We start from the raw sequence: 25,493 nt of genomic DNA, 5'->3' as shown, positions 1-25,493 counted from the left end.
GCTTCTAAATTAATTTTAGCTTCAAGGAATAGACTGACTCCAAATGTTTACTATAATGTTTACTATAAAAACAGTTTCTATAAAGCTAATCTCATATCCTGATTTTCCAAGGGAAACAGAAACTGGAGGAAAACAATACAAGTCTATCAAAATTTTTTATAAAAAGACAGTCAATAACTGACACTTCACGGACAGAGATCCTAGAATGGATGTCCCTCTGTCCATTTCAATCTCATCATATAACAAGTGTGGACACTCTCACCCTTCCATTAAATCCCACAGCTTAAACACCAATCTCAGCATAATTGTTTCATTTGAGACTAAATGTTCTATGAACTGAAACATGGCCTGATTGTGGCATGTGTAACAACCACCTATGTACTCTACTAGTATAGTTTCCTCTCTCCTTTAATTGTTAGCACCAGAAAATAATACTGATATAACTTCTAGCTACTGGGGTAAATGAAAAAACAGGATTCAAAGAATCAAATGAACAAAAACATCAGGCTGCAAATGAATACAACACTTAGTCAGTCATCATACCTGAGTATCCCCAGAGAAGTTGTTGTGCTAGAATATAATTAAATCCATTCTTAGAAAAAGCCGGAATTGTCACAGTTTTCACATAATGGCTACAGCAATTATTCTGAATCTTAAGATAGCACTGTTTTCAGAATCTTACACATCATTATGTAAAAGAAAAGCCATAAACAAACTCCAAACATAGCAGAATATACACTTAAGATTTAAGGATATACTTCAATATAATTGACCTAGGTTCGATTCCTGGGTCAGGAAGATCTGCTGGAGAAGGAATAGGCTACCCACTCCAGTTTTCTTGGGCTTCCCTTATGGCTCAGCTAGTAAAGAATCCACCTGCAATGCGGGAGACCTGGGTTAAATCCCTGGGTTGGGAAGATCTCCTGGAGAAGGGAAAGGCTACCCACTCCAATATTCTGGCCTGGAGAATTCCATGGACTGTATAGTCCATGGGGTTGCAAAGAGTTGGACACAGCTGAGCAACTTTCACTTTCAATATAAACTAAATCCAAATTATGAAGCATTCCTACCATGTGTCTGATTCAACTGCTTTTCTTCTACTTCCTCCAAAACCTATTTACCTGCTCTTCTAACTTCCAAGAGTCACCCATTTACTCAAGTAACTTAATACAGAAATAACCTAGACCTGTGATAGAAAAAACAAAACAACAGAATCTTCACCCCAACTCTGAAGCTCCAGATAGTCCTAAGTCCTTCAAGCTCTTTCAGCCTCAATGTCTCTGTCCCTCAGAGGAGGATTAAGGTGGAGAACAAATAAGACACAGAAGATATGCATTTGAAAAGAAATTCTGACTCACGGCCACACTACAGGCATCTGCCTGCTTGTATCCCCGTCCCCGCAGCTCCACCCCACCCAGCCCAGCAACGGAAGCTCAGCATCAGCCTATCAACCTGGCACTGGGAACATGAAAGAGACTAATGGGTGGCTTCCTAGTCTGTCTGGCCCCGGAAAACGGGGCTGTGATCAGGCAGAAAAGATTAAAAGGGTGGCGACAGACTTGAATGACACAGGTCTGTGCGGCCTGCAGGGGCAGGGGCGTGGGGGGGTGCGGGGGCAGGGATAGCACAGAGAGCCTCTCCCTGGAGGAGACTTGTGGGTTGAAGGCAAAGAGATGAACAGAAGCCTACAGGCAGGGTGCAGGAGAGTATTTTAAGCGAAGGGGACACTGTGTGCAGAAACACAGATGCACGAAAACCTGAATTCGTGTAAAAGAAAACTTTACCAAGTGTCCACCCTGAAGCGGGCACTGTGCCGCGCGGGGGTGACAAGCCTCACAGGGCTCTGCTCTCTCGGATGAAGGGAACTCTGGTCTCTTGAGGCCAGTCACGGGAGCCCCGCAGGCCACTCAAACAAGACCGGACCTGTCCAGAGTCAGGACACACACTGGAACCCATCAGCAGATGGTGATGAGATGAGATGAGCACAGCAGGGAGGAGGCCCTGGGGGCTCACAGCACAGCCGGAGAAGGGCGATGCAGAAATTCCATCCTCAGAGCCCAGAGACACGAGAACAAGGGTGGTGATGGTGCTGTGCTCACAAGGAAAGATCACACAAGAGGCGAGACAGATATATGGACACAAGATGAGGACTCGAGCAGGGAAAACGTGGACTTTGAGCTCCCTGAGGAGCTCCATGGACAGAATGACAACAGTGTTTCTCATTAGCCAGGTGTCATGTTAAACTACACGCTCTATGCACACCAGCTTATCTTCAGAGAAAGCCTGCCCAAACTAAAATATCACTGGAGAGGTTGTCAATAGCCTGCCTGATGGCATCATGCAAACTGGATAAAATTCAGCTGGTAGGCTGGGACTGCCTGCCATGCTCCACTCAACCCTTATTCTCATTTCATTACACTTGTAAGAAAGAAAGCAATCTTTCGTTTCATGTAGTTGAATCTCAAGCGCCCCAGATACACTTTTCTGGAAGGATGTCACTGATGAGGAAAGAGGTTCACAGAGATCAGGTAATTTGTTGAAGGTCACACAATGGAGGAATCAAGTCTGAGCCCAGATCTGTGCATTGACAGAGCCTGGGCCCATACCCACCACCCTGCACTGCACTGCGAGTCCTGAAACTGGGGACCAACAGAAGACATACAGACTACTACACGTGTGTGATCAAGGGACCTGGGTGAACAAGGAGGCCCAAAGACCATAAGGAGTTTCTGAACTGACCCCCATTAAGGGGTCAACTAAGGAACAGAAATTCACAAATAATTCTTAAAAGCAGCCAAAGAAGTATCAGGACAACGAGAGAACCGGGGAATTAAAGATGAGTGACCAGTAGGAGCAAAGCCTCAGGGGGACCAGGTAAGAAGAACAAAACAATTTCACTGGATTTAATAATTTTTAAAAAGTCATTAACTGGTGATCTCAGTCAGGCAATTTTATTGCACTGAATGAAAAGTGCGTCTGCAGAGACAGCAGATGGTGAGCAAGTGTAGACGACAAGCACATGCCACTCCCCCGGATGCTGGACTACACAGAAAGAAAACCAAAGTCAAGGTTGGCTTTGTTTCCCCCAAATGGAGAAGACTCTGTGGATGACAACAAACTGTGGAAAATTCTTAAAGAGATGGGAATACCAGACCACCTGACCTGCCTCCTGAGAAATCTGTAACCAGGTCAGGAAGCAACAGTTAGCACTGGACATGGAACAACAGACTGGTTCCAAATAGGGAAAGGAGTACATCAAGGCTATATATTGTCACCCTGCTTATTTAACTTATATGCAAAGTACATCATGAGAAATGCCAGGCTGGATGAAGCACAAGCTGGAATCAAGATTGCTGGGATGAACATCAATAACCTCAGATATACAGATGACATCACCCTTAAGGCAGAAAATGAAGAAGAACTAAAGAGCTTCTTGATGAAAGTGAAAGAGGAGAGTGAATAAGTTGGCTTAAAACTCAACATTCAGAAAACTAAGATCATGGCATCTGGTCCCATCACTTCATGGCAAATAGATGGGGAAACAATGGAAACAGTGAGAGACTTTATTTTTTGGGTTCCAAAATCACTGCAGATGGTGATTGCAGCCATGAAATTAAAAGATGCTTTCTCCTTCGAGGAAAAGTTATGACCAAAGTTGACAGCATATTAAAAAGGAGAGACATTACTTTGCCAACAAAGGTCTGTCTAGTTAAAGCTGTGGTTTTTCCAGTAGTCATGTATAGATGTTGGACTATAAAGAAAGCTGAGCACCAAAGAACTGATGCTTTTGAACTGTGGTGTTGGAGAAGACTCTTGAGAGTCCCTTGGACAGCAAGGAGATCCAACCAGTCCATCCTAAAGGAAATCAGTCCTGAATATTCATTGGAAGGACTCATGCTGAAGCTGAAACTTCAATACTTTGGCGACCTGATGCGAAGAACTGACTCATTTGAAAAGACCCTGATGCTGGGAAAGATTGAAGGCAGGAGGAGAAGGGGATGACAGAGGATGAGATGGCTGGATAGCATCACCGACTCAGTGAACATGAGTTTGAGTAGGCTCTTGGAGTTGGTGGTGGACAGGGAAGCCTGGCGTGCTACAGTCCATGAAGTCACAAAGAATCAGACACGACTGAGCTACTTAACTGGCTGACTGAACTGAAGTGTACAACTGCAAATGAGAGGCAACAGAGTTAAATAGTGAGAGTACAGTCAGTACCCCAGTACTTAGCTGAGGATTTTACAGTGAAACAAGTGGAAGATAAAACTTCCACATGATGAGGTATTTTGTTGGGGCTACTCCCACTGCCAAAGAAAACACTTCCCATGCAACTGTGTGCAGCTGTACTTCCAAATGTGGCCAATCAGATTTTACTTACATTTAGGAAAGAGAAGCCCATGGTGCTTTGTGTCAGCAAAAGGATCACATAATCGGTTTTTGCAGCCGAAAAGATCCACTGACGTTTCACGTCTGTGACGTTCCCACCATAGGAAGGGAGCCCCAGAGATGCAGCCCTCTTGGCCTCTCTTCTCATACTCCTGCCCCACACACCAGAAAGAAGACTGGCTCATTGACTGCTCAGTGTAGGAAGAAACGCCTGCCCCTGCCCAGGGGGACGCCCGGGGTAGCTCCCGCAGCTCCGCAGTGCAGGGCGGGCCAGGAAGGAAGTCGAGGTCCCCAATGCTGCCTGTGACCAGCCTGGTAAGCTCGTCCATCTCACCCTAGAGGTCACAGTACAGGCCCACAGCATGCCCTAAGCCACACCCCCAAGACCAGGGTCACCGCAGTGACGTAGGGCTGACCAGTAAGGTCTACCAACTGGTTCCTCTCTGGGTCTTCCTTCACCAACTGGGGTCCCAGGAAAGGAAAGCAAAGGGGTCATTACTGAGTCCCCACTGGCCCTACACCATAATGCTCCCCAAGCAGTAAATCTGTTCTTGGGGATAAAGTGACATCAAAAATACATTTCTGTCTAGAACTAATGGTACAAAACAACAGGGAGGATGCCCAGGAGGCAGTCCCTTCACCAAGTGGCCAGATAAAGAAACCAGAAAGGCTAGAGACCAGGATGATTAAATAATCACAAGGGTGGCAGGCTAATACTAATACTTAAATCCAGATAAGTGACAGTGAAGACAACTCCTGAGATAACTAGCTGCACATCACGGGTGACAATAACAGCAAAGACATCCCTTCTAGTGTAAAACCAGGAACCAGAGATAAAACACAGAGTCTGCAGATGATTCCAAAATAACAAATCAGAACTCATAGTAGATGAGAAAACGAGAACACACACAGAGTGGGAAGACTCAGCTTTACAAAGACGTCAAATTACTGAGTTAACAGTAGATAAATGTAACTCATCCCAAAAATATTACGATAGGTCCCCATTCATGCAAGGCTAGAGAAGAGGTTGTGGCCACGCCCTGTGCCACAGAGTACTTGAAAATTCGAAGTAAGACCAACATTATCCTGCTGGTCTTCTACCCTTTGAGTCTGATTTGATTCTGAATAATTTTCAACTGATTTTCAACTCCCTATCTACCTCAGAAACTAATGCACATGAACAAAAATTCTCTCTTCAAAACAAAGTGAAACCACACAATGAAATAGCACTGCTGTGAGAAAGAACGGTCTGCAACTGCAGACACCAAACTGGATCCCAAATTCAGGGCCAGTGACCGCAGCAGACTGTGTGCACATGGATTCCCTCCACAGGAAGCACAGGAAGCCCTGAGTCCATCTGTGCTGTCGAGAGTCAGGGTCACAGTTGCCCTTGGGTGGCCAGGACTATCTCAGAGAGGCAGCCAGTCTTCTGGTTCTGATCTGGGTGTGTTCAGCTTATAAAATTCCACTAGACCTATACGTCAAGGCTGTATATTGCCACCCTGTTTATTTAACTTATATACAGAGTACATCATGAGAAACGCTGGACTGGAAGAAACACAAGCTGGAATCAAGATTGCCGGGAGAAATATCAATAACCTCAGATATGCAGATGATACCACCCTTATGGCAGACAGTGAAGAGGAACTAAAAAGCCTCTTGATGAAAGTGAAAGAGGAGAGTGAAAAAGTTGGCTTAAAGCTCAACATTCAGAAAACGAAGATCATGGCATCCAGTCCCATCACTTCAGGGGAAATAGATGGGGAAACAGTGGAAACAGTGTCAGACTTTATTTTTCTGGGCTCCAAAATCACTGCAGATGGTGACTGCAGCCACGAAATTAAAAGACGCTTACTCCTTGGAAGGAAAGTTATGACCAACCTAGATACCATAATCAAAAGCAGAGACATTACTTTGCCAACAAAGTTTCGTCTAGTCAAGGCTATGGTTTTTCCTGTGGTCATTTATGGATGTGAGAGTTGGACTGTGAAGAAAGCTGAGGGCCGAAGAACTGATGCTTTTGAACTGTGGTGTTGGAGAAGACTCTTGAGAGTCCCTTGGACTGCAAGGAGATCCAACCAGTCCATTCTGAAAGAGATCAGCCCTGGGATTTCTTTGGAAGGAATGATGCTAAAGCTGAAACTCCAGTACTTTGGCTACCTCATGCGAAGAGTTGACTCATTGGAAAAGACTCTGATGCTGGGAGGGATTGGGGGCAAGTGGAAAAGGGGACGACAGAGGATGAGATGGCTGGATGGCATCACTGACTCGATGGACGTGAGTCTGAGTGAACTCCGGGAGTTGGTGATGGACAGGGAGGCCTGGCGTGCTGCGATTCATGGGGTCGCAAAGAGTCAGTCACGACTGAGTGACTGATCTGATCTGATCTGATGTATAAGATAAGTATACTTTTCTGTGTGTACATCGTATTGCACTATAATGTTTTACATAAGAAGATAATAGAGAACTTGGGAAGTAAGAACTTGGAAAACTTTGGAGCAGAGAACGGCAGAGTCATAGGAAAGAATCCACATTAAGACTCCTCACAAGGCTCCTCTAAAGCTCCTGACACAGGCAACAGCAGCGTCCGGACGCCCTCCGGCTCACACCGCATTGCCCACAGCCTCCCTGCGCTCCATCCTGAATCAGCACCCCAAACCCCAACTCCTTTTGCTTCCATTTACAGGAATGAAGGTGCATGACCATTAGCAAGTTTTCCTTTAGCCATTACCTTTGAAAACAAACCAGCACACAGTACAAAAGACAGGTCACAAAGAGCACGCTTTACAACCTTACCTAGAACAAACCCAGAATTTTTCAGGCCGGTATCTAACTTTAAAAAAGTTCAATATCCTTCAATACAAAAAAAAAAAAAGAGTGGCTGAAAGAATATAAACAAACAAACAAAAAAAATTCAGGCAACAGTCTTACAAAGGTGCTCACAGAAGTTGAAAGATAAGGTTAAACAGAACCATGGTGATTTTTCCCCCAATTATTCTGTCTTTTCCTAAAAAGTACTCCCGATAGAGGACACCCTTTCCTGCCTCGGCCCCCAGGAGTCCTCCCAACCCTGATGCACAGGTCTCTTCTCAACGTGTAGGTCCCCAAAGCCGCCCCAACACAACCATGTGGAACCCTGGAGGCAGGTGATGTAGGGGCAGAGCAGGCGGACCCCGTCTCCCCTTGCGTGTCCACCTAACCCACAGCAGCGCTCTCACCGCCACGTGGCCCACCAGGGAGGAGGCCGGGGGCAAAAAAGGGGAAAGAAATGGGGAAGCATGCAGGCCCGTGAGGCACTGTGCAGGGGTGAGGACCACTGCCATACCCGAACCCTAAACACAGGTTTCTAAACACAGGACCACCTTTGCATTCGGACAGACGTCAGCATCCACGACTGACACATCTCAAACCACGAGTACATGAGGTTGAACCACATGGGGCTGCTGACCAATAGGCAATTCCATACTCATTCAACTTAACAGGAAACACATAAATTGTTCACATTTTTATAATTACACTTATTTTTAAAAAGCTAAAATAGCTATAATACCTCGGGTTTGGGCAGCTTCCTTTAAAGCAGCTAGAAGGTGAGGCTTCAAGTTATCCAAAAGAAATCTTCCTTCAAGACCTGGGAAAAGGGACCTAAAAAGTGACAGAAATGCAGCAATTTTAAGTAGATAAGTTCAATGATATAATTTCAAGCCAGTTATATGTGCTCACTATTTTACCTAAATTATAAGGCACACCTCAATCACACGCAATCCTTGTAATCCAGTCCTATCCAGGTGTTGCTTTAAACCCTGAGGCAGCATGCAAACCCAGGGACAGCCCAGAATACCTTAGAGAAACATGCACTGTATTCCCTGAAATGTCAACAGGCATCCTGAGCTATAATTACCGAGTATTTTCGTGAATTTAATTTCATCAAAATAATTTCCTTTTGACTAACTTTAGTTATTACTAGCTCTTTGTAGCCATTCTTTTCTACGTTCTGTTATTAGAATTTCCAGGAACAACAACGGCTTGGACCGCTTTTTAACGCGTAAACATCTGGAGGCCCTTCCACCTTAGAAAGTAATGGTGTGTTCTTTCTAACGGAGCAGCTCTGCAGAGCCCCCTAAGGCCGCACGCACACCGACGTGTGCCCCGCCTACCTGGGGTGCTCATCTGAGGCAATGTAGATCACGTCCTGGTCGCAGGCGGACGAGGAGAAGGGGACGAAGGCCCCGCTCTGCAGCGGCAGCAGCTCCAGCCCCAGCAGCTCGCTGTAGGCCTGGTCGGAGAGCACGAACTCCAGCAGATGCAGCCTCTCCGGCGCACTCGCGCCGCCCAGGCCCACCTTCCGCAGCACCTGCCGGGTCCACGCAGGTGTCACCTGCGTCAGCGGCCCGGCGCTGGAGGCCATGAGCTCCGCGGCGGCAGCCAGGTGGGCCGGGACCCGGACCACCTCCTTCCCCGAGCGCTGCAGGAAGCGGAGCACGGCCGGGGCGTAGTCCAGGCCCTCGTCCAGGTCCGAGAAGCATGCCTGCTCCAGGGGGACCCAGTGGCCGCCCAGGGAGGGCAGCACCTCGTGCTGGAAGAGCTCCTGGAACAGCGGCTCCAGCGCCGGCCGCCAGGGCAGCTTGACCTGAGCAGCGTCGGGCCACAGCCCGTAGACCCCGGCCACCGAGAGCGGCAGCCCAGGGCTGCAGCCGGCCCGCAGGCGGGCGACGGCGTCGAGGATGAGGGCGGCGTAGGCCCTGGGCACCACACTCAGCACGAGCAGCTCGTTCCACACAGCGGCCGGGTCCCTCCACTGGTCCAGCTCCCGCCACTTGATGCTCCTGCGGTTGTCCGTCAGGCCGAAGAAGCCACTGACGTGGACCGGGAGCCCAGTCCGGCTCTCCTCTCCCGGCGGTAAGGGGAGGAAGCAGAAGGCTTTCCCTGAGAATCCAGCCGCCCCGTGCTCCTCAGCCAGACCCGGCAGGGGCGTGGCGATGCCGATGACAGGGACGAAGCGCAGCTCGTCTGCCAGCGCGTCCAGCTGCGCGCTAAGGCCCCGGCCTCCCACGCTGTTGCACACCAGCCAAGATGTTTCCCGGGCGCCCTGGGCGTCCCCGTCCTCCAGGACGATGCTCACCGGGTACGTGACGCACGTGACGCCGCCGCTGGGCACCCGCTCACAGTAATCACTGAGGGCGGCCCCCAGCGCCTCCACCGCCCCTGGCCGCTCTGGCGCTGGCGCTGCCGGCTCGCGAGCCGTCACTCTGAAGACCAGCTTCTCTGAGCCGTCGGCCTCGCGGACGTGCAGAGACACGTCCTGCACATTCTTCAGGAAGAGCAGCACCGTGTCCGAGTCCGCTTGGAAGGACTCAAACAGCTCCAGTACCTTTTGCTTGTTGTAGAGGGTCCCGCTGAGCTGGGAGGGCTGCCGCCGAAGCGGGAAACGGAAGAACGTCCCAGGGAAGCTGCCCTTCACAAACGTCTCCTTGGTGCTTCCAAAAAGGCCAATAAACGGCGCAAACTGGTCTGAAAGCTCGCTAATTTCTTTGCTGTCATCTCTGAGATTCCAACACTGGCCTGATTCATGTGGACCGAAAAGTGTCTGATGAGGATCTAACATGCCAATCTGGTCACCACTAAAGATGCAAGGAACATCTGCAAAGGAAAATTCAAGTTACCATCAACTCTGACCTATACCGACACTGATAATCACAATTACACTACACAGTTACACACGGAGAAGCATGAGCCACAGAAGGATTCTAAATAGAGTTATCTAAAAATGAACTAAGTCTTGCTTTGGAAACACAATTCTTTGAATGCAAAAAATGATTTCTCTTTAGATTCAAAAAGCACCAGGTATTGAGAGGGTTTAAGTGATTATTGTGAAAACCTAAGATGTATCTTCAAGCATTTACTAAATTAATTAAAATATATAAGGAATATTTGGATATTTACACTCTCCCTAGAGCCTTGTGAACCCAACTAAACAGAACAGAATTGTAGCCTGTGTGCAAAATAAAATTTCAACCACAGATTTTCTGAGAGAATAAGAAAGAACAAGTGATCTCAAGCATGCGTCCCAGAGCGAGTCTGAAATGGACAGTAACTTGAGGACCTAACCTTCACACAAGACCTCTATGGGGTCCACCCATGACACGCAGGGTCACCGACTACAGGCTTAGGCACCACAAGCACCAAATCCTGAGCTCTGGGGTATTTTTAGTAGGCAATGTTACGTCCACCAGCCCACCACCACGTCCAGTCAACAAGGCTGGTCCACAGCCCCTCATTGTCCACAGTCCCTTCTGCACTCCCATTACTGAAACTATGTCAGGGAGAAGACTGGTGGCTGGAGAGCAGAACTCATGACCTTGGAAAGTCCTTGGATTAGAGGTCAGCACCCAGGGAACCCATCCCACATAAGTGTGCTGGTTCTCAGACAGGGAACAAACCCACAGTGAGAGCAGATACCTGCCGCCAGGGGACTCTCTGGACAATACATCCCTGACAACAGGCTCTACACTTATGCAATGCACAAGTGTGTCCCCATAAAATTTAAAAACCACTGCATGTCACAGATGTGAGGAATAACTCACAAATAGTTGAACACATGACTATTAATATTCACATAATTGTTATATAACATAATGACTTCATCAGTTTTATTATATAATACATAATATACTTAACACAATACTATACATTATAACACTGTAAATGCAATTTTAAAAATAGATTTGCTAAAAATGGGCCATGGTGAGGATGCTTCTGCGTCCCACTTGCTCAGGGCAGTCCCAATTCGGGCCAGTGGCCAAGAATAATATCACTTCTTAACCCTCAGGACTACCCCAGTTTGGGTGATCAATTAATGTTATTCTAACAACAGCTAGAACTCTGCCAGCGCAGCCCCTTCTTCTCCTGCAAGTTCAAAATGCAAAAACAGTTCCAAATTAAGCCATAACTGGTGCTTATTTCATTAAAAAGTTTTATCTCAAAACCACAGTAAATACTAAGAACTCTGGTTCCAGAAGAACAGCCCTAAAAATTATAAGTATTTCCTAGTGTAACTGAATCAGAAACCTCATATTCTTTCTAGATTCCAAACATGACTTCAAAGTAATCATCAAAATACTCAAGTTTAAGAAGAGCAAAATTTCTATAGGGAAAGTGAGAAATCAGATCATTTTAAAGTTCTCTTCTGTGTCAGTTACGTACCATTGGATATTATATTTCCTTCTTCCTGTTATTTAAAAATATGTATAAGAAAATCTGTGAAAACCAGTTTGCCTGACTCAAAAATTTGCAGTGCAAAAGTTTTTAGAGTAACAATTTTGTATAGGCTTTCAACTGCTGATGTAGTAGGCTTTCAGCTGCTGATGTAAAGTCTCAAACTTCACATAAAGTAATTGACTATACTACATTGATTCCACCGGAAATGATGACATTAACTTTTGCATCACACGATGAAGATTTGATATGGTTACCAAGATAACTAGAGAAAACACAAGACACACTGAAATTTCATTGGCATTCAATATTGTCTCTGAAGTTTACCCAATAATATACAAAGCAGAGGCTAAAATAACTTTGAATCTCAAGACTGAAAAGCAAATACCACACCTGTGATATGATAGACAGAATTGAAGCCAATTCCAAATCTTCCAACCTTCAAAGGGTCGTCCTTCTTCCTGCTCCGCGCTATTTCCTGAATGCCGTGCCAGTCCTCCGGGGTGAACACCGCATTGTTGTACACATAGAGAGCAGGCCCTGGGGTCAAGATGCACAGGAAGGGGCTGAGAAAGAAGGGAGCTTGGACACTCACTTCTCCTATGCAAACTCCCTCTATGTAATAATGCTTATTTGATGAAAAGACAGAAAGAACTGAAAACAGTGACTGATCCAGTATCACCGTTTGGTTGCTCTCCCAATAAAAACAGTATTGTTGACCCAAAATCCAAAGAGGAAAAATTATAGTGCTTAGATACTGAAAACACAGCACAAACAAGAAAATTAATCACAGTGTACTACTTTGTAAAACTTGACCCTAACATATTTACTTATATATTTTTGTAAATGGAATTACCTATAAATGTACTGAGAAGACTAAAGAAACCATGTTAAAATAATGCTTTTCACGTGCCTATGAATTCAAGCACAGATATGGGGATGCTGGTTATAATCTATGTTACAAAAATGGCATGACTGTAAAATATCTGTAAAATAGTCAAAGTAGAGACATGAAAAACCCAAGCCTAAGAGGTTACTACAGGAAGGTTGACCACGTGGAGATCATGGTGTGTCCCACATAGCAGGAAGGGCGTGGGTGGGCTCTGGGAGCCCCTGGCTTCTGGGAGCCCCTGCCCTTCCTTCACTTGTAGCTCCTAATTAACTACACCCTTGAAGTCCTTAGTAAAGTGAGAAACTGAGGAAATCTCTCATTTTTCTGCATTGGATCTCTCTCATCAGACACATTCTGAGTCTTCTGTCTTCTCATTATATAAAAGAAACAAAAACAAGTTGAACCCAAGAGTTCTCATCTACAACACTAAGCGTCCGTAAAGGGGAAAAAACGGTAATCCAAGAAGATGACACCAGCCAAGACACCACTCTTGTCTGAATGTGAGAAAAACCACTCACACACCATGAGCACAGAGCGCCCTCAATAGACGTTAGTTAAATAGATCACCAGCTTGAACATCTGGAAGTTCACGGTTCACGTATTGCTGAAGCCTGGCTTGGAGAATTTTGAGCATTACTTTACTAGCGTGTGAGATGAGTGCAATTGTGCGGTAGTTTGAGCACTCGTTGGCATTGCCTTTCTTTGGGATTGGAATGAAAACTGACCTTTTCCAGTCCTGTGGTCACTGCTGAGTTTTCCAAATTTGCTGGCATATTGAGTGCAGCACTTTCACAGCATCATCTTTCAGGATTTGAAATAGCTCAACTGGAATGCCATCACCTCCACTAGCTTTGTTCGTAGTCATGCTTTCTAAGGCCTACTTGACTTCACATGCCAGGATGTCTGGGTCTAGGTGAGTGAAAACACCTTCGTGATTATCTTGGTCGAGAAGATCTTTTTTGTACAGTTTTTCTGTGTATTCTTGCCACCTCTTCTTAATATCTTCTGCTTCTGTTAGGTTCATACCATTTCTGTCCTTTATTGAGCCCATCTTTGCATGAGATGTTCCTTTGGTATCTCTAATTTTCTTGAAGAGATCTCTAGTCTTTCCCATTCTGTTGTTTTCCTCTATTTCTTTGCATTGATCACTGAGGAAGGCTTTCTTATCTCTTCTTGCTATTCTTTGGAACTCTGCATTCAGATGCTTGTGAGAGTTGGACTGTGAAGAAAGCTGAGGGCCAAAGAATTGATGCTTTTGAACTGTGGTGTTGGAGAAGACTCTTGAGAGTCCCTTGGACTGCAAGGAGATCCAACCAGTCCATTCTGAAAGAGATCAGCCCTGGGATTTCTTTGGAAGGAATGATGCTAAAGCTGAAACTCCAGTACTTTGGCCACCTCATGCGAAGAGTTGACTCATTGGAAAAGACCTGGATACTGGGAGGGATTGGGGGCAGGAGGAGAAGGGGACGACAGAGGATGAGATGGCTGGATGGCATCACTGACTCGATGGACGTGAGTCTGAGTGAACTCCGGGAGTTGGTGATGGACAGGGAGGCCTGGCGTGCTGCGACTGATGGGGTCACAAAGAGTCGGACACGACTGAGCGACTGAACTGAACTGAACTGAACTGAAAGAGATTACCAGGGCTTTGCTGGTGGCTCAGATGGTAAAGCATCTGCCTACAATGCAAGAGACCTGGGTTCGATCCCTCAGTCAGGAAGATCCCCTGGAGAAGGAAATGGCAACCCACTCCAGTACACTTGCCTGGAAAATCCCATGCACCAAGGAGCGTGGTAGTCCGTGGGGTCGAAAAGAGTCAGACATGACTGAGCAACTTTCACTTTCAAAGAGATTACAATCATGTTCAGCTCCTTCTGGACATCGAAGTTTTAAAAATCTGTCTAATGTGACATCACTGACTCAGCTAAATAGCAAAAACTCCTAGACATGAAAGAGCTGAGAAGCAAAACACCTCCAGGATCTCTTCCCATTTACAGCTCTACAGGACACTCCGACCAGCAGAATGATGCCAGACAGAGAGCATGGCGACACACGCAAGCTCCTGGGACCCTCAGAGTAACTGGGGGTGGCCGTGTCCTCGCCAGTCTATGGACGAGCAGGCTGACATGCCACCAGGCTCAAGCTCCACTCAGGCCCAGGGAGGAACTCGAGGGGCAGAGCTGACACTGGGTACCAGCGCCCATGGACGTGGAGCACGGGCAGCCCCAAGCAGGATCGGGACTTAGACAGAAGTCCGTCACATCTACACTAAGTGTCTTTCAACAATGCTTATATCACAGACTCTCAGGGCCAGGAAACCTACTGGTTTCATCCTCTCACTGTAAAACTGAGCTTGCCTGAGATCAGCGAAGGTGGCAGGAGTCAAGACTAGAATGAAAACCTCTTGACATGTTACATCTCATCTCTTTATAGAATAAAAAAAAAATGCAACTTCCACATCATAAGAATAAACATATGAGCTATCATAAATGCTAAATATTTAGTATTTAAATATTTAACAGTAATGTTGATTATCCTCCTAAATCATAAAACATCTTTTAAAGAATATATGATTTACACCTCTCTAAAAAAGTATGTCCAGGGAAGTCTGACTTGATCTTCCCTTTTCTCAATGACTTTCCACCACAAACAGTCATTCACAATCATTCTGTAGACTTTAACGCTGCTCTGCAAGTGATGAATACCCTTTTCAACACGGCACTTCACAGCGCAGGGCTTCAGGAGTCCATGTGTTAGTTATGGTTCCTACTGTCTTTCCTTTCATTCTCCTTACTCTATCCTCTCTAGTATTTCTTCCCACCTCCCTTCAAAATACTCCAAGGGCACCTCTCACAGCAGAAAGTAAGACAAAAAACCACAGCCTCTCATGTGAAACAAATCGCCAGTCTAGGTTCGAGGCATGATACAGGGTACTTGGGGCTGGTGCACTGGGATGACCCAGAGGGATGGGATGCAGAGGGAGGGAGGGGGGTTCAGGATGGGGAACACATGTACACTCATGGTGGATTCATGTCAATGTACGGCAAAACCAATACAATATTGTTAAGTAAAATAAATAAATAAAACTGAGATTAAAAAAAAAAACACCACCTCTAACTTCTTTCCAAATGCAAAGAAGTGTTCTCTTTGGAAAGCGTGCCATTCTATCTTGCTAACAATATAAAAGGCTCACAAGTTTACTGAGTAGAATAAGAGGTTTACGTATTTACACTGTTTGTTACTCTGAGTTTTAAGATTTTTATTCTTTTCTGTTCTGTAAAAATACCAACTAGCAGAGACAGTTGCCCACGAAAAGCAGAGAAAACCTCTGAAGAAGTGGAGTTAAATACGCAGAGAATTGAAGAAGAGGTGGTAATGCGACTATGCACTGAACGCTGTACTGTAAACCATGAAATTCACCTGTTAGTGCACAGAATAAAACATGCCCCTGACTGACAACTGACTCTTACCCTGATATTGTGCCATGTCTTTTGACCAGAGAGTCTGTGTTCCATACTGAGTCTCATCATACAAGAACTTAACTTCTGTGGCCCCAGCATCTTCTGCATTCTGAATTAATTCCTAGAAATACACCAGAAAGAGTAATAGTTAATAAAACAGTAATCTGCCCACCTTGTATTCACCTCGAATATGTAAAAAGCATTTAAACATAAGTAAAGGAAACCCACTATCTGGATCACGAGCTGGTCTTTGTAGGTTTGCTTGTTTAGTTTATTTAATGAGTGTATTCAAACTAAAAGGATATATCGTAAATACAAATACTGAACTAAAACAATTATCCTTTTAAATACACTCACCCAAAAAGCAAACTTCTAAATCCAGGAGTCAGGCAGGCATGGGTTCATGGCCCCTGACTGTGGGTTTAGTATTATTTTATTTGGTCAGCTGGTTGGTTTGCAATGCTCCTGCACAATGTTTTACATAAATTCACAAAATTACAATATGTAATTATATAAAAATTGCCCCAAAAAAGCATTAGTAGAGCAACACTGCTTGACTCCAGCACACAGGGGCCCCTTTGCCTCTGAACCCTCACACATTCATGCCAACTGCATCTCAAGCCGTCCTGTTCAGCACATGCACGGCAGGTGCAGAGGGAAACAGATACAGCCATTCAAATCTAGACAAAGCGTTAAAATGCAAACACGAACAGGACTTCCTGGTAATCTCTCTCATCTCATGGTTACCAGCATGGAGGTGCACATGCATGCCACCCTGCCCTACCTTCAGAATCTGCCCTCCTTCTGGGTACCGTCTCAAGATGTCCTTGAGGAAGTCCACAAGCGGTGGCGTCGTTTGACCAAATCGACCTAAAAGAGAGAACACGTTCCAACATGATTGTTATTAAATCATTAATAGCCTTTACAAATAATGAATACCATTTGGTTCTTAGAGACAGTAAAGCTGTGCAATTCTTACTTCACACACGTCACTGCAGCCCTCTGGTATGAAAACCTACCTGACTACAAGCTTCAGTACAAAGTAGAGTAGACTCAATTTTATCAAATCTGAAACTTCTTAATTAAATTACAAATTTGGGTTTTAAAAAACACTAAAAAAAAATCCTAAATGTCACATAAGATTATTAACTCAAAAATAAAGAGCATGGGGAGCTGCTATTTTCCAAAGCAAATGAAATAAATGGCGCTATTTTATGGGTGCTTTGGAGGTGGTTTTTGTCGCTAAGTCGTGTCTGACTCTTTGTAACCCTATTGACTGCAGCCCGCCAGGCTCCTCTGTCCACGGGATTCTCCAGGCAAGAATAGTGGAGTGGGTTGCCATTTCCTTCTCCAGGGGATCTTCCCAACCCAGGGACTGAACCTGTGTCTCCTGAATTGCAGGCAGATTCTTTACTGCTGAACCACCAGAGAAGCCTTTGCATCTAAGAAGCCAGAGATGGAAGTGCCTGTCATGCCAGCCTTAATATTCTCAAATCAACCACCGTTCTCACTGTTCTGAAATGTGGCACAGGCAGCATTCCAATGGCTGCCTGGTTCCCATACCCTCCGTCTCTCCTAAACTGGAGACTTTCAGGACAGGCCAACCAGGTCACCTTCAAAAAGGGGACAACAAAGTGTAGGGAGAACAGGGGAGGGAAAGTAATTTCCTATATGTACAGAAAAAAATACATGTTTATAAGCAAAAACGAAATCTGTGCTGATGACAAAACCTCAGTCTTAATTAATCTGCATCGTTCTAGTACAACGACCCACCACCACCAAGCCCCACAGAACCCAACCCACAGACAGCTCACCCCAAGGGAGGCTCACTCCACCCATGTGTGCTTCTCTGACCCTGACATGCCCTCATCACATCCCAGTGGTATGTACTTTCATTTCATTTTTAAAACATTATCTTTATGCAATTAAAAATGGAATTGACTCCTAGTAAAGTCAGTGGTATACCTCCCCCTTTTAAGCCTTTTGATTGAAGGTTTACAAAAAGATGACAGTTCTGGGAGGTCAGATCTCCAATCTTGATCCAGTCAGATAACTGAAAAAAAGAAAATGTATGAAAAGCAATACAGTTCCTACTTCTATAAATTCAAAACTTTACCTCATTCTGTTTCACTTAAATAATGTTTGTTAAGTGTTCTAGTCAGGAAATAAGTTGCTCTGGAGAAGTGAAAATTTCAGAGAACAAAATTTAGTCAAAAATTTTATTTAAAAATTTAAATGGCTCTTCCTTGTGTGCGTGTGTCAGTCACTCAATCATGTCTGACTCTTTGCGACCCTGTGGATTGTGGCCCAGGTTTCTCTGTCCATGGGATTCTCTAGGCAAGAATACTGGAGTGGCTTGCTGTTTCCTCCTCCAGGGGATCTTCCCCACCCAGGGATTGAACCAGCATCTCCTGCATCTCCTGCATTAGCAGGTGGGTTCTTTACCACAAAGCCACCTGATTTTTCCTTAAATAATTACAAATAAAGAGACAGGGACACAAGCCATGGAAGAAAAGCACCAAGGCCAAGAGAGACTGTTAACACTGTTCCAGTGCTTCAGTTGGATGATGGGTTCATGGCTGTTCATTCTATTAATAATTAATTGATGACTAAAAGAGAGCTATGCATAAGCCAAGGATTAGTAGTTCAACTCAGTTAGCTAAGGTACATTTAAAGAAGAATGCCAGGAAGGGAAGCAGAAGTTTGTACCAAGGACCATGTCTCCAGGTTTTAAGGAGGACTTGAAAGGAAGAACACACGCCATAGAAGCCTGTTAGTGACAACAGACATGACTGGCTGTGTGACTCCGACACTGGATGCTTCTGGCAGATTGTAATCAGTGGCCTATCTCAGGCAGTAATTCTCCCAAAGAGAACTCAAGCAGCAGAGAGAACCCAGCAGTGTACCTGCGTTCCCTCCTGAGCCTGCCAAGATCTGGGGGTTCTGCTTGGGCCTCTCTCTTGAGACCTTAAGTCACTCAACCAAGCAAAGCTGGTCATATCCATCTCCAGAGGCAATGAAACCTTAAAAGTTGCCGATTTCAGTCTTTGTATTTTGTTTTTAGAACAGAATGATTACAAAATAACGTGAACATTTGGGTCTCTGTTCAGGTCAGCCCTGCTGCTGCTGCTGCTGCTGCATCAAGTCAGTCGTGTCCGACTCTGTATGACCCCATAGACGGCAGCCCACCAGGCTCCCCTGTCGCTGGGATTCTCCAGGCAAGAACACTGGAGTGGGTTGCCATTTCCTTCTCCAATGTATGAAAGTGAAAAGTGAAAGTGAAGTCGTTCAGTCGTGTCTGACTCTTCGTGACCCCATGGACTGCAGCCTACCAGGCTCCTCCATCCATGGTATTTTCCAGGCAAGAGTACTGCAGTGGGGTGCCATTGTCTTCTCCGTCAGGTCAGCCCTAGTCTTCTTTAAAAACCTCAGCGATGCTCATTTTCATTTTCCATGAAACAATCATTGTGAAGCAAATAGTATAATATTAACTGCATCTGGATCTCCCAATATTTTTTCCTTTGTTCAGTTGTCAAGAGCACAAGGAGTCTCTCAAGATTCAAGGGTTGATAGGCACATTTCTGATGAGCTAAATAAAAGGTAACAGTACTTCCCACATCCCGGTTTGAGGTTCAAGCAGATTTGGCTGGAGGAGAAAGAGTCAGGAAGACACACAGTTCTAGTGAGCAGTTTTCCTCTCTTCACGGGACAGGAGGTGGAGGGAATAACGCATAGACCCCTCTTCCAGACCAGGAGAAGCAAGAGAGACAAGGAGGAGGAGGATGGCAGGGGACCTGGGAAGACTGAGGACCAAGCATTGTAAGAGCCCACTCCTAAGTCCATAACCAACCAAAACCAGTTTCTTGCACACCATGAAATATTTAGAATTCTCATCAATAATTCAAATCTCAAAAGTTCTGAGCAACACTGGATAAAGAGGAAAAGAAATTCACCTCTGTGAAAGGTTCACTTATGTAACAGAGACCCTTCTTGACAGCACATGTTGGCATCACTAAGATCACCAGTTCAGTAGAAGTCACAGCCCATCTTCTGCATCAGGAGAGAATTACACCCTCTGATTGTTTTCTGGGAGAGCTCCAAACTTGAGTTCAAAGATCACCTTTACTAGTTTAAGTTCTTCTTTGTTTTAAAGAACTTTACATTTAACTTTCATTTATTCCCAATTGACAGCCTGACAGGTTCTTTCTGGTGTGGACTTTGGAATCAGACACACATGGGTTTGAATCCTGATTGGATCCTTCATCTCTCTGACTCTTAGTTTTACTCTTCTGCAGGACGGACCAATCACAACTCTCTCATGAGGCTGGCTGTCCTGCGTAGTAAACAAGATGACATGGGCAAAGTCACCAACAGAACAGTGTGTGGAACACAGTTGACTGCCCAGCAAACATTAATCATTTCCCCAGTGAGCTTACCAAGATGCAGAAAGAGAAAGGCCCTGATCAAGTGGTTCCCAAACTCATGGCCCCAGCCCTGCCCTCTAGCCCTTGAGCTTCAGGACCAGATCCACAGCTATCTGTGGACCACCATGCCCTAGACCATTAACACAGCAGAGATCTTAGAACTGGATCGGTTCAGTTCAGTTCAGTCACTCAGTTGTGTCCAACTCTTTGTGACCTCATGGACTACAGCATGCCAGACCTCCCTGCCCATCACCAACTCACAGAGTTCACTCAAGCTCATGTCCATTGAGTCAGTGATGCCATCCAACCACCTCATCCTCTGTCGTCCTCTTCTCCTCCTGCCTTCAATCTTTCCCAGCATCAGGGTCTTTCCCAGTGAGTCAGTTCTTCACATCAGGTGGCCAAAGTATTGGAGTTTCAGCTTTAGCATCAGTCCTTCCAATGAATATTCAGAACTGATCTCCTTTAGGATGGACTGGTTGGAGCTCCTTGCAGTCCAAGTGACTCTCAAGAGTCTTCTCCAACACCACAGTCCAAAAGCATCAATTCTTCAGCGCTCAGCTTTCTTTATAGTCCAAATCTCACATCCATACATGACTATTGAAAAAACCATAGCCTCGACTAGCAGACCTTTGTTGGCAAAGTAATGTCTCTGCTTTTGAATATGCTGTCTAGGTTAGTCATAACTTTTCTTCCAAGGAGCAAGCGTCTTTTAATTTCATGCCTGCAGTCACCATCTGCAGTGATTTTGGAGCCCCAAAAATAAAGTCTGTCACTGTTTCTACTGTTTCCTCATCTATTTGCCATGAAGTAATGGGACCAGATGCCATGATCTTAGTTTTCTGAATGTTGTTTTAAGCCAACTTTTTCACTCTCCTCTTTCACTTTCATCAAGAGGCTCTTTAGTTCTTCTTCACTTTCTGCCATAAGGGCGGTGTCATCTGCATATCTGAGGTTATTGATATTTCTCCCAGAAATCTTGATTCCAGCCTGTGCTTCATCCAACTCAGCATTTCTCATGATGTACTCTGCATATAAGTTAAATAAGCAGGGTGACAATACACTGCTTTGATGTACTCCTTTCCCTATTTGGAACCAGTCTGTTGTTCCATGTCCAGTTCTAACTGTTGCTTCTTGATCTGCATACAGATTTCTCAAGAGGCAGGTCAGATGGCCTGGTATTCCAACTTCTTTAAGAATTTCCAGAGTTTGTTGGGGCCCACACAGTCAAAGGCTTTGGCATAGTCAATAAAGCAGAAGTAGATGTTTTTCTGGAACTCTCTTGGTTTTTCGATGATCCAACAGATGTTGGCAATTTGATCTCTGGTTCCTCTGCCTTTTCTAAATCCAGTTTGAACATCTGGAAGTTTCACAGTTCACGTACTGATAAAGCCTGGTTTGGAGGAATTTGAGCATTACTTTGCTAGCATGTGAGATGAGTGCAATTGTGCAGTAGTTTGAGCAGTTTTTTGCATTACCTTTCTTTGGGCTAGGAATAAAAACTAACCTTTTCCAGTCCTGTGGCCACTGCTGAGTTTTCCAAATTTGCTGGCATATTGAGTGTAGCATGTTCACAGCATCATTCCTTTAGGATTTGAAACAGCTTAACTGGAATTCCATCACCTCCACTAGCTTTGTTCGTAGTGATGCTTCCTAAGGCCCACTTGACTTCGCATTCCAGGATGTCTGGCTCTAGGTTGGTGATTATACCATCATGATCATCTGGGTCATGAAGATCTTTTTTGTATAGTTCTTCTGTGTATTCTTGCCACCTCTTGTTAATATCTTCTGCTTCTGAAGGGCAGAGAAGCCCCAGCAAGATGGTAGGCGCTGGAGCGGCAGCTGCGCAGCACTTGAGCAACTGTGAGAAGATACCCTACGTGCGAGAACAAAGGAGAAGCCCCAGCAAGGTGGTAGGAGAGGAGAAATCGTGTTTAGAATCAAACCCTATACCCACCAGAGATGCTCAGAGGACTCAAACAAACCTTGTGCACACCAGGACCCAGAGACCCACAGGGACTGAGACAGAACTGTGTTTGAGCATCTCCTGTGGAGGTACGTCGGAGAAGGCAATGGCAACCCACTCCAGTACTCTTGCCTGGAAAATCCCATGGACAGAGGAGCCTGGTAGGCTGCAGTCCGTGGGGTCGTGAAGAGTTGGACATGACTGAGTGACTTAACCTCCACTTTTCACTTTCATGCATTGGAGAAGGAAATAGCAACCCACTCCAGTGTTCTTGCCTGGAGAATCCCAGGGAAGGTGGAGCCTGGTGGGCTGCCGTCTATGGGGTCGCACAGAGTCGGACACGACTGAAGCAACTTAGCAGCAGCAGCAGCAGTAGTGGAGGTACGGGTCAGCAGTGGACTGTCACAGGGACAAGGGCTCTAGGTGCAGCAGACCTGGGTATGGCATAAGCCCTCTTGGAGGAGGTCTCCATTAACCCCACCATAGAGCTATCAGAACTTATACAGGACTGGGAAACAAACTCTTGGTGGGCACAAACAGAATCTTATGTGCACCAGGACCCAGGAGAAAGGAGCAGTGACCCCACAAGAGACTGATCCAGACTTGCCCGTGAGTGTCCAGGAGTCTCTGGCAGAGGCATGGGTCGGCGGTGGCCTGCTGCAGTGCTGGGGGCACTGAGTGTAGCAGTGCATGCAGGGACCTTTTGAAGGAGGTCACTATTATCCTTCATTAACTTCACCATAGTCTGGCCTCAGGTCAAACAACAGGGAAGGAACACAGCCCCGGCCATCAACAGAAAATTGGATTAAAGATTTACTGAGCATGGCCTGCCCATCAGAAGAAGACCCCAGTTTCCCCCTCAGTCAGTCTCTCCCATCAGGAAGCTTCCATAAGCCTCTTAACCTTCTCCATCAGAGGGCAGACAGACTGAAAACCACAATCACAGGAAACTAACCAATCTAATCACATGGACCACAGCCTTGTCTAACTCAATGAAACCATGAGCCATGCTGTGTAGGGCCACCCAAGATGGATGGGTCATGGTGGAGAGTTCTGACACAACGTGGTCCAGTGGAGAAGGGAATGGCAAACCACTTCAGTATTCTTGCCTTGAGAACCCCATGAACAGTACAACTGATTAGAATTCATTTTATTCCACTGCTACCAGAATAGGAAAACAGAAGTCTATCGTGTGTTACTTAATTTGGCCCCTGTTACCCACTGGTAATACAGAAACAAGATCTAGGTCACCCCCCTTTCCATGTGCTGTCCTAACTGCTTAAGTCCTGCACAAGCTCAAACACACATAAAAGCAAACTGAAACCTGGGTCACCCCCATCCACGACCTGCTCATCTCTGCCAGCTGAGAATTATCCTCCCGTCCTGCTCAAAGCTTGTGAACATCCTTGGCAAGGCCTTCCCCTTTATTCTACATCCAACACTCACCCACCACTTCTCCCACTGTTTGCACAAATACACATGGCCATTTGGTACCACACAACCCTGTCTTTCACAAAGCCCCCCATGTATCCTTTCCTTTGGGTTTAAACTCTACAGCACAGGTCTGAAAGCTCACCACTTACACGAGCACAAGGTTCCTACCTAGACTCTCCACACCCACCCACTCAATCCGACCGCTCTGCACACCACACCCACGCCCACCACCCCGTATGGGTGCTCTGCAGAGACGCATCCAGAAACGCTACCAACGGCAAGACTGAGCCACAACTGACTCTTTGGCTATGACCATACCTAGAGGATAAGATGACAAAGCAAATCCAGAGGAGCAACCAAAAAGGTAGGTATAGGACCAGGAGAGGATGTGCAGGAAGGTCAAGAGATGGAGGCGGACGCAGAGAGAGAGGTAAGGCCAAGGAGTTTTCTCCTCTGTCCTGTCCAGAGCCCTGATCCAGTCACTGACCACCACCAAACACCCTGGGGACCAAGCAGTAGGAGGACTGATCCCTGAAGGAACATAAGAACAGGCTAACCTGAAAGCTGTTTAAGCAGGCAAGAGATGGGAGGGTGCACCAGGCACTCTAAAGGCCAGAACTACACTGCGAGATTAAAAATCACAGGCACCAAGTATGTCACCGATGTCTGTACTGGTATTAACAGTAAAGAAATCCAGTACTTGAAATGCCATCCTGGGTACTCAAGCAGTCCTGTGTATCTGGTTCAACTCTTAAAAAGTGAAGATATTTACGAGGATAAAATAATAAGCTAGTTTTTAGTAAAATGTCTCCATTTAACACCTCCTTTAGGAAAACTGCAGTATTTTCACCAGTCTTAAAGGTTATATATAACATGAAATACTCCTGTTTTCCAAAGTTCTGATTAAGTCATTCATTTGCATCTTACAAGCTTTCATATAAATTTACTCCTCAAAATAATGGCTTACATGTTAGAGTATGCCTGAAGACCTTCTCGGCCCTAAATTTCTGTGCTTCAAAGATGGGGGGACCTTCTAAAACATAAAAAGCTAAGGTACTGACCAAGATCCCAGTCAAATGCATAACAAAATCAGAAAAATATGAGTAATGATGAAGTCACTTCAGTGGTGATGGCTCCGAATAAGCAAACCATAAAAAAAAAAAAAAAAAAAAAAAACCGCTTGCTATACCGCACATCAGAAAAGTATCTTAATTTCAGGAAGTGAAGATTCAGACAAAAAGGGAGAAGGGGATACAGTGCTAAAAAGACAAATCGACAGAAATCTGAGCAGTGACAGGCGCACACAGCCACCTCATCTGATCACTATTCTCAGAGAAGGATGACTTCCAGGCGGGCAGGAGCCTGGGGCCCCTGTCCCCTGCCTCTCGCCCCCAGACCCCGGTCCTCCAGTCCTCCACCTCCGCCCCTGATCCCCGCCCCCAAGCTCCGTCGTCCCAGGGCCCCGTCCCGGCCCCCAGCCATCCCTAATCCTCGTCCCCAGGCGCCCTGTCCCGGGTTCCCCCTATCCTCATCCCCGTTCCCAGACCCCCCAACCCCTGTCCCCCATCCCTGATCCCCATCCCCAGGCACCCCATCCCTAGCTCCCCATCCCAGGCCCCCTCATCCCCTGTCGCCCCCCATTCCCGATCCCCGTCCCCAGGACCCCCGATCCCCGCTCCTCCTCATCCCCGACCCCCGTCCCCAAGGCCCCTGTCCGG

The 25,493-nt window shown here is 45.9% G+C and overlaps 1 protein-coding gene across 1 annotated transcript in view; it reads right to left on the bottom strand.

Annotated features, from left to right (window-relative positions):
• The window catches only part of SACS (sacsin molecular chaperone), an 81,377-nt gene that overhangs the window by 16,018 nt on the left and 39,866 nt on the right, over positions 1 to 25,493 (bottom strand). Inside the window, 6 exon segments of the mRNA XM_070380520.1 lie at positions 7,937 to 8,028; positions 8,541 to 10,023; positions 11,992 to 12,138; positions 15,961 to 16,072; positions 16,736 to 16,821; positions 17,917 to 18,004. Of these exon segments, the coding sequence (XP_070236621.1) occupies positions 7,937 to 8,028; positions 8,541 to 10,023; positions 11,992 to 12,138; positions 15,961 to 16,072; positions 16,736 to 16,821; positions 17,917 to 18,004 (2,008 nt within the window).

Source organism: Bos mutus, chromosome 12, assembly GCF_027580195.1.
Source record: "Bos mutus isolate GX-2022 chromosome 12, NWIPB_WYAK_1.1, whole genome shotgun sequence".
Lineage (NCBI taxonomy): Eukaryota > Metazoa > Chordata > Mammalia > Artiodactyla > Bovidae > Bos > Bos mutus.
The sequence above is the reverse complement of the archived record's forward strand: the minus strand, read 5'-3'. Positions and strand labels throughout refer to the sequence as shown.